General features: G+C 51.2%; 1 protein-coding gene across 1 annotated transcript in view; it reads right to left on the bottom strand.

Moving 5' to 3' along the window:
- Nucleotides 1-2597: 2597 nt before the first annotated feature.
- Nucleotides 2598-9533, bottom strand: part of msi (RNA-binding protein musashi) — a 74630-nt gene continuing 67694 nt past the window's right edge. Inside the window, exons 3-4 of the mRNA XM_017896771.1 lie at nucleotides 5733-5973; nucleotides 2598-4271 (exon numbers count right to left, since the gene is read on the bottom strand). Of these exons, the coding sequence (XP_017752260.1) occupies nucleotides 3537-4271; nucleotides 5733-5973 (976 nt within the window). The 3' untranslated portion in view covers nucleotides 2598-3536. The remainder of the gene's footprint in view (nucleotides 4272-5732; nucleotides 5974-9533) is intronic.

Raw genomic sequence — 9533 nt, 5'->3', positions numbered from 1 at the left:
TTTTGCTCCCTCTCTCCCTCTCTCGCTCTTCCTCTCTCTCAATTTTTTTTTTTTTCTTTTTTTTTTCTTAATCGTCTAAGTACCTTCTTATAAGTCATAAATATCACTCGCGAGCTTTGTCGTCGTTAACATTACGGTACATATTAAGTATACGTTTAAAGTGTATATCACTAAAGAATATTACTTATCGTTTGCAAGAGGACTCTACCCTCGAACTTTATCCGCTCCGTTCTTACGCCTTTGCCGATCGTCTTTTTTCTTTCCCGATCGTCGTAGGAGCGAATCTCTTTCTCTTAAGTATCATTTCACGCGTACAGATTATCGTCTCTTTCTTTTTTTTTTTTTTTTTTTTTTTTTTCTTTTTCTTCCTCAATTTTACTCTTTTCGCGCTGTCGCGCTTATCGTATCTCGTTAATAAACTTAATCGGTACACAGCTTAAAGTTTCAGTAGATCGCTTATTGCTCGAAGTTTCTCACGCATTTGTGTCGCGGCACCGCGTTCCTCTCGCCGACGACGACTCTTCTCTTCGTTCCATCGGTTTCTCCGCGTATCGCGGCGTCTGCGTGCACGGGATCGCTTCGTCCGTCGATCTTCCGCCCCCGACCGGTCGAAAAATGCTCGTCGATCGTACGCGTCGATGATTCGCGAGACTAAGGCGAACGAACGGTTTTATAAATAAATAGGAGAATCGCAGATTCCGATCACTGATTTACGTCTCTGCGAAGACTCGCGCTCTCTCCGCCGTCTACGCGTTCGATCCTTCGACGCTGGTCTCGCGACGAGCGGATGGGAGCGGAATGGGACGACAGTGGGTCAGAATAGGAGGTAGAACAGGAGGTAGAACGAAAGGAAGAAAAAGGGGATTTTCCTCTGGCGAAACGAAGAGTAGGCGAGATCGCAGGGAGTGAAAGGATCGACGTCGAAGACGGCGGTTGGAAGCGCGCGTGCGCGAGTCGATTCGAAGCGGCGGAAGATCGAGCCGCGGAAGCAGTCACCTCGATCGATCTCTGGTCGCGAAAGCGAGAACAGCGTGGCGCGCACGGATACGTATAAATTAAGTATCGACTCGTTTTGTTACGAACGCCTTAAAATTCTAGCTTAACCTGCTTGAAACTTACAAACTAGATTCGCTTAATTAACGCTGAGCTAATCTCAATCTTGGGTTCCTGTTACCGTAGTCGCGTTGCTAGCGACTTCTAGTATACCTAGAAACGAGTATCCCTCATAATTGTGTTTCTCTCTCTTTCTCTCTCTCTCTCTCTCTCTCTCTCTCTCTCTCTCTCTCTCTCTCTCTCTCTCTCTCTTTTACTCTCTTTCTGACTCTCTCTCTCTCTCTCATTTTCTCTCTTTCACGCTCTCTCACGCTCTCTCACTGTCGCGGTCGAATCGCGTGCTGCTCGTGCTACTCGCGCGATGGAGAAATATTGTCTTCCGTTACTCCGAAGAAAAATATATGTATACCTATGCGCTATCTTATTTAGACGCGTTCCTTGTACGTGTGTACGCGTGTACGTGTCCTGCATGTCGTCGGTGTCTGTGCTCGTACACCGTATGCTTTTCCTTCTCTTTACGTACGCGTGTTGCAGTCGACCGTGCGTGTTTGCGACCGTGTGACCGAACGCGAACGCCAACCGTGTTTCGCCGAACGAAAACGCGCAGGAACGCGGCGACGATCGAGAAAAGAAGAATTAGCAGCCGAGATCGCGATGAAAGCTTGCGAGCGGATAAACGGTGGGGTAGAGGAGGGACAGAAAAATAGAAAGACGAATAGCTAGAACGTTTTCACATGCTTCGTTTGGCACTTTGACCGAGGCGGAGGAGTATGTCGCGCGACAAACAGGAGAACTGCCTCGTTCCCTGGAGCGGAAGAAAAGTGTTTGCGTGCGTGTGCATCCGTGTGTCTATATGTGTTGTGTGTGTGTATGTGTGTGTGCGCGCGCGCGCGCGAGCGTGTGTTTCGTGGATCGCGATCGTCGTTTTTCGAACGCGTCCGTTTCCCGCGTGCTCTCGTTCGGCTGTGCCAACAACATTGGCCCGATTTTTTTTTCTTCTTTTCTCTCTTATTTTCTTCTTTTTTTTTTCATTTTTTCACCTTTTTTTCTTTTTTTTTTTTCTTTCTTTTTTTGGAAGTCGAAAAATGGGACAGGACAATCCGCGAGAAGTTAAAGAGGAAAGCGAAGCGAACGAATCCTCTCTCTCTCTCTCTCTCCCTTTCTCTCTCTATCTCGTAGTAGAATCGGTTCGCGAGGTCGTTCACGGTACAACGCATCCGATGTACTGTCCTCGGTATCTCCGTTTCTCGTGTTAGCTCCCCTGTTTTATTGCTTCGTGGTCGAGATCCTTGAGAGTGGGCCGGTCGCGAACGACCGCCGATATCGCTTAATTAATTAAGTAATTACAGAATTACCGCACGGGTGAGCGCGATGGAACAACGTCGCGCGTATCGTGTCAGGGAGCGTGCTAATCTAACTATATAGGAACCGAATGCGACGAAAATGCGAATCGCGTGAAATAATTGCAATGGGCCAAAATAAAAAATAAAAAAAAAAAAGAACGGAGAGAGTATAAAAGAAGGAAGGGGGAGATAAAAAGAAGAAAAAAAAAAGAAAGAATAGAAACAAAATTCGCGAACGAAAGGACGAACGGTTATTGCAACGAAACATGCGATGCGACTGAGTTTACGCGCGACTTCTTTTTTTTTTCTCTCTCTCTCTCTCTCTCTCTCTCTCTCTCTCTCCCCCTTTCACACGTGCACACATGCATATATAATATTCTCCCACTTTTCCTCACTGCCTCTCACACTTTCGCTAATAAATTAATCGACAAGCGATAATGACGAGTAAGTAGTAAACGCAAGAAGAATGACTTCTGTGTGTTTTCGGGCAAGAAAATCCTCGTGCCCGCCTCGAGGACGCACCTCGGACTCTGCGACGCTTTCGAGTTTCTTTCCATGTCCGTTCTCTCCTCGCTCCTCTCTTTCTCCCTTCGTTTCCGACGTCTCTTCCGCAGTTCGCGATTTCATTAATTCTCGGGGTGCGTTGCCTCGTCCAAGTCGCGGATCGAGGCGCGATGAGATATATAGGGAAAGGAGAAAGTTGCAAAATAGAAAAGAAAGAAAAAAGAAAACGGAGAAGTAAGCGATCCCGAAAGTTTCCGGCGACGAGGTATGGTAATCGTGCTCGATTCACAGGCAAAAGAAAGCCCCTTCGACGAGGAAGGGAAAAAACGGAGAACCGTTCGATAGGGCAAAGGAAATAGTGACGTAGCGTGGAAGAGATAGCGGATAAGAAGAGATACTCGGTGGGTCGCGGGTATACAACGATGTATTTTACTGGCGTCGTCGGCGACGCGGGATCCGCGGCGTCCGCGGCGTCCGCGGCGGCGGTGGTGATGGTGATGGTGGCGGCGGCGGCGGAAGATCGGAGAGTTTGCGGAATATATCTTTGATCGCGCAACAGAGCGATCGTCGAAAAAAACGTCGAAAAAACGTGGAAAAAACGTGGAAAGGCGACCGAAGCAACGACGCACGGCGCGTTTAAACGTACATGCCCATTCCGTACATGGAACCCCAGTCGACACCCTGGAAGCTGGACATGTCGACGTTGGTGAGCGAGTATCCCTGGTAGGGGTTGGCGGGCGCGGCCGCAGCTGCGGCGGCGGCTGCAGGCGTGGCGGTGGCGAACAGCTTGCCGTATCCGGCGACAGCGTTCTGAACCTGAGCAGCCGCGGCCGCGGCCGCGGCAGCTTGCACTTGGGCCTGCGCCTGAGCCGCGACGATCTGCGAGGCCGCGGCGACCGGTAGCGGCGGCTGAGGCGCCAGTCGAACGCCCAGCGCGCCCAACACCACCCTCTTCCCGAGGGTCAACGCGCCCGGTTGCACCGCCTCCTTTGGCTGAGCCTTCTTGCACTCCACTTTCTTGTTCTTGATCGTGTGGAAGTGGATCTCGCACACGCGGTCCACCACGTCCTCGTTCTCGAACGTGACGAACCCGAAGCCGCGATGTCGTTTCGTCTGCTGATCCATCAGCATAACCGTCTCCTCCACCTTGCCGAACTGGTTGAAATAGGCCTTCACTTCGTCGCTGCTGGTATCCTGACTCACGCCGCCGACGAAGATCTTCTTCGTCCGATTCGCCTGTTTCGCGCGATTCTTTGGCGTCGCGTGTTTCGGGTCGATCTTCTTCCCGTCCAACGTGTGGATTGGACACTTCAGCACCTTGTCCACGCTACCGGGCTCGGCGAACGTGATGAAACCGAAGCCGCGACTACGCTGTAACCGAACAAGCCAGAACGGCCACGATGCACAACGACCGTCTCTTTCAACTTTCTCGCCTCTCGCACCCGCACTCACGCCCTCTCTTTCTCTCCCTCTCTATCGCTCTCTCTTCTCTCGCTCTCCTTTCCTCTCTCTCTCTCATCGCTCTCTCATTCTATCTCTTTTTTCTTTTTTTTTTTTCCTTTTTTCCTTTTAATTACTTTTTCGCCAGTTCGCCTCGTCCTGTCTCGTTTTCGCACGCTTACGCTGCTCCTTTTGCGTATCGAATGTATCCCTATTTATATAGCTTTACGATAATCCGCCTGTGTATATATATGTATATAAATACACTCCATCGTGTTCGTCGATCTCATCCAGCGTCCGATGCTTATCGACCATTCACTTGTTCACCGTGGAACGTTACCGAGATCGTTTCGCGAAAAAAGGAAGCTGGGTGACACGGCGAACAGGTTAATCGCGGACGTCGATTTCGCACGGATTCTTCACGACGCACGCGGCGCTACGTACACGCGTCGCGACTAACCTCTCTTTTCGTTTTCCTATAATATCGTAGCTTTGCCGTTTAACGAGAAAGCTCTCATTACCGTCGCGTTTCGTCCAAAAAGTATCCTGTCTCGGTTATCTCTAAATAAATATATATATATATATCGTTACTCTGTATGTAAAAGAGGTACCATAAAATCTCCTTTTATGTACAGTTAACTAAATACTACCAAACTACCGTTTACATGCAAGACTGTCCAAGCCAATGTAAGACAAACATTCTAGGATTACGTGAGACAAGGACTTCGAATAAATATGATAAGATTCAACTGAAGTTACGGTCGTTAATTGCATCGCTACCGAATACGATAATATCTAATGCCCACAATCCTCGTTCGTGATCTCTCTCGAATCCCGTGCGAACGTATCTTTTTAGAAACGAGCCTCTGCCTCTTTTCCACCTTTTACGTTTTAAATACATGTTTTAATACAGTAAAATACCAAGATACGCTTCTACTTCCTTTACACTGTCTCAGCAAATTAGTTACATCGATTAGTACAACTTTTTCTCTACGATCTACTGTGTGAAGTCTCGTGCAAAAGTGGAAGGAAGAAACTGGTGCATCGAATCTCCTCGAGGCGAATTGCGTTTCGATCTTTTTCCCTCTCTATCCCCTTCCCATCCCCGATCCCGAATATTTTTCATTTTTTCTTTCCCGAATCGGCCGATAACGCCGATGCAAACGATTTGACCTATCGAGGAGGAAATGGACAAGAATTTGAACGGATCGGTAGTCCGTTCTCGAGCTTCTTCTATTTCGTTCCTTTCTTTTTCTTTTCTCTTTCTTTACTTTCAAAAATGCTAACAACGATACTTGTCGCGATCTAGACGCATAGGAAAGAAGCTCGAGCGAACGGGCCATCGACCGAGATGGTCAAGCCGACGGAGAGCTTCCCATCGAGTAAACCGACCTGTGTAACCGGATCCTTCATGATCAGGACATCGGTGACGGTACCGAACATGCCGAAATACTCCCTGAGCTTCTCGCTGCTGGTCTGCCAGGACAAGCCACCGACGAAGAGTTTGCCAGGTGCCGGATCGCCGCCATTCGGTGTACTCCTGCCGGAGCTGCCGGAATGGCTACCGTTTATAGGCACCAAGGCATTGTGAAAGTCGTGCTCGATCGCACCGTTCGCCGCCTCCATGCCGGCGCTGAAACACACACCGATTCGTCATCGATTAGACATTTCGTTCCTTCCATCCTCCATATCTCTATCGATGGATAATGTCAAAGAGGAGCAGGAGAAAGAAACCGAAAATTGAAAAAAAGAAAAAAAAAAAAAGGAGAAAAATAAAGGGAAGAGAAGAAACACTGTACCCGACTGACGATCTCTTACGCGTGTAGCGGGGCCGCAACGTCGTAGATCGAGAATTCCGACGCTTTCGCGAATCTCGTTCGACCCCGCGAACGATTAAATCTCGCTACAATAATAGAACGTGAATAGCGAAAGCGAAGGGTCGGAACTGGGGCTCGGTATCGTTGCGTAATTAACGACAGGTTGCATTTTAATTACTAGCGTAGGGAGAGTCGCGTGGAAAAACGCTTTCCCTGACGACGGTTTACCGCTGGTAATTCATTGTCCGTCTCGCGAACCAGCGGCTAGGCCCTCGTTTCCTTTTCACGCTCGTGTTTACGCGTCGCGCGGCATTAAACGCGCCTCCGTACCTCCTCCTCGTCCTTTGAATCCGCCTGAAACGCGTCGGAACGTTCCGAATCGGTCTCTCTCGCGTTAAATACTTCTCCGCCGGCTTATCGCTGACCGTTAAATTTTCATAATTGGTTCTCGTTCCGCGAGACAAACGAAATCCGACTGATCCGCGGGCAGGTGGTTAATCCGTTTCTTTCCGTTTCGTTTCAGATGATACCGCTTCTGTTGCTCAAAGCGTTCGTGATCGTTTGCATCCCCGTCGTGTGCTATCACAGGTTGTTCGTTACCAGAATCGACATTCGGTAAGTTTCATCGATTCCAGAGTCGCGTATAAATTCTGCGCGCGACCGGCTCCCTCAGGGAGCGCGGTCCCCCCCCCCCCCCCCGCCCCTCGGCATCCGGTCGTAGCTTGGCGCGCGTTCCGCGAGCGTTGTATCCGAGTTCCCGAGTTACGTTTTTTTCTTTTCCGTGCTTTTTCCCTGCCTTTCGAAAGATTTAATCCGGCCGATAAGAACGCGTCGGTACGGTAGCGCTGCTTCACCGATCGCCGGTGAATAATTGGCAAAGATAACGTTGCTTCCGCGTGGAAAGATAAAGTTGGTGGGTGATGCGGTCGGCTGTAAAGCTCGAACGGGATCGATCGTTTTTACCGTTCCCGGACACGCGTTTCCCGTTGGCACGTACGAGCCTCGGCCAAACTCTACGGACGATACGTTATTTTCTCCCTGCCGTCGATCGTCGTTACCCCTAACAACGGTCATCTCCGATCGTCGTCTTCCATCTCCGCTCACCGTTATTCGGCAAACTACCGACCGACGCGCATTATCTCTTTGCGACCGTTTCCGCTGAATTAGCACGCGAGCTTGCCCCTTTCCGACCGTTCGCTCGATCCTCTGCGGATATGGACGGCCGAAAGAACGGACTGGAACGACGGAGGATCGGTGAAAGAAAGTCGACCGAAAGGCAACGGAGCGAAGCGCGAACGTTGAATTCCTCGAGTCCGTGGAAATCCGATCGATCTTTCGATCCACGATCCCGACCGAACGACCGAACGCGCCGGAGCAGAAAGATCTGGAGAGAGAGAGAGAGAAAGAGAGAGAGTAGCGTTTCTGTCGGTCGACCTGCTGCTACAGCGAACTCCGATGGAGATGTACACCGTTGTGCCTTTTCCGCCAGGATTCGCCAAGACCATCGTACATTCACCAGGGGAAATGAGAAAGAGGAAGAGAGAAAGAGAGAAAGAGAGAAAGAGGGAGAGGTAGGGTGGAGACGGATTGCGAGGGGAGTGAGTGGGGGTTGACGAGGGGCGTAAAAGAGACGCACGTTACTCCGGTTCGGTTCTATCGCCGCGAGGAACGTGGACAGAGCGTGCGAGGAGGACGAGGGGTTGCCGAGGGTGGAGGAAAAGCTGCGGCGCGGTGCGGCGCAGCGCGGTCTAGAGTGGAAGCTCCCGAGGGTAGAAAGGTTCCGTGGATCGCGCTGGGGAAGAAAGAGAAGAAGGGGTGTCGATGCGCGCGTGTACGTGCACCTACACTCCTGCGCGGAGAACGGAAGGAGAGTAACGGCAGCGAAGGAGAGACGCGAGGGTTCGCGAGAGAAGGAGACAAGTCGCGTAACGCTTTACGGAGCGCGACGAAGATGGAAAACAAAGGGCGAAAGAAGGAGGAGGGAGAGGGAACTAGCGACAAATTCGATTCGACGAGTTGGCGAATAGATTACCGATTATCTCGAGTTCCACTCGACTCGCGGTTTTACACACGTTCGCTTTTGGTCGGAAAAACGCGATTCGTTACGATCTTCATCGACGACCACCATGTTCGACGAGCGACGCGCGTTCGCGCACAGCCGCGGCTACTAGTATCGCAAAAGGTCGCGTTCTCCGGCGCTATTGGAGAAGCGAACGATCGGAGAATTGGTCGAGAGGCGAATTCCAAGGAAGCTGCGAGGGTGCGAGCGGAACGATAGGTGGTGGTCGTGGTCGGTCGATGCCGGTCGCGAGCGGATCGTTCCCGTCGCTGTGTAGTCGTCGGGAACAGGGTAGAAAGAGAAAGAGGAGGGAGAGCAAAGTGAAACGGAGCGAGCCATTCGAGGGAGTCGGCCAGTGGGGGACGACAGGATGGGCAAAGCGGGGATGGAGGGTGAGAGAACGCGCAGCTGGTGGATCAATACGCCCCCTCCGTGCTTCTCTCTCCCTTTTGCAATGTTCCACCCCTGCGGAACGTCTATCGAGATGCGACGCTGTTTTTTCTCTTTCGCCGCCTAATTTTCGCGTAAACTCGTCTCTCTCACTGCCATTCCGCATTAGTCGGCTTCGCGGAAACGACGACTAATCGCCAACTCGTCGAGGTAGCATGCAAAGACACGGACGCGCGACCCCATCCAGTTTGCTCGATTTAAAGAAGGACGCCTAAATTTGTAACACATTCGATGAGACGTGGATCCGGACCGAAGCAGTAGGGACGACGTTATTCGCGATACGCGAGATTACGTTCAGTCATCGGAGACGGATAGAACGGCGATCTCGATCAGCAAGCTCGTCGATGATCGGCGCGAAACGAATTTCCGTGAAAGTCGACGATTAACCGTGACCTCTTCTCATCGAAGGAGAAGAGAGATAGAGAGAGCGTAACGTTTCGAAGGGTCTCCGCGACAGAGGGGGTGCGATTGGTTGCGCGACGATCGGACTCTCTATTCCTAGCCGATGTCCCGTGGTTGGGATTGTCATAGGATTGGCACAACTGGTGGTCGAAGCGCGTCGTCGATCGTTGTCGCGCGGTGTTTGCGCGTTCCAGCCATGACCCCGATCGTCTTGCGACACGACGAATCGCGAGGTAGTAACACGGGAAGCGAGAATAACGGGCCAGGGGAGACGGAGAACGAAGCTTTGCCGGATACGAGAGAGCGGCGGTGGTTCCAGTATTTCCAGTATCGATAAGCAGCAGGCTATGGCAGCGTATAGTCGTCGTCCCCCCGATGGCCCTCGGCAACGTCGAGGGTTACTTTCCTCCCATTCTCTGCCGCCCTTGTTCGGGCTGGCCGCGCGCGGCCGCCTCTCTCTTTTCC

Source organism: Eufriesea mexicana, unplaced genomic scaffold, assembly GCF_001483705.2.
Source record: "Eufriesea mexicana isolate 0111107269 unplaced genomic scaffold, ASM148370v2 scaffold385, whole genome shotgun sequence".
Taxonomy (NCBI): Eukaryota; Metazoa; Arthropoda; class Insecta; order Hymenoptera; family Apidae; genus Eufriesea; species Eufriesea mexicana.
The sequence above is the reverse complement of the archived record's forward strand: the minus strand, read 5'-3'. Positions and strand labels throughout refer to the sequence as shown.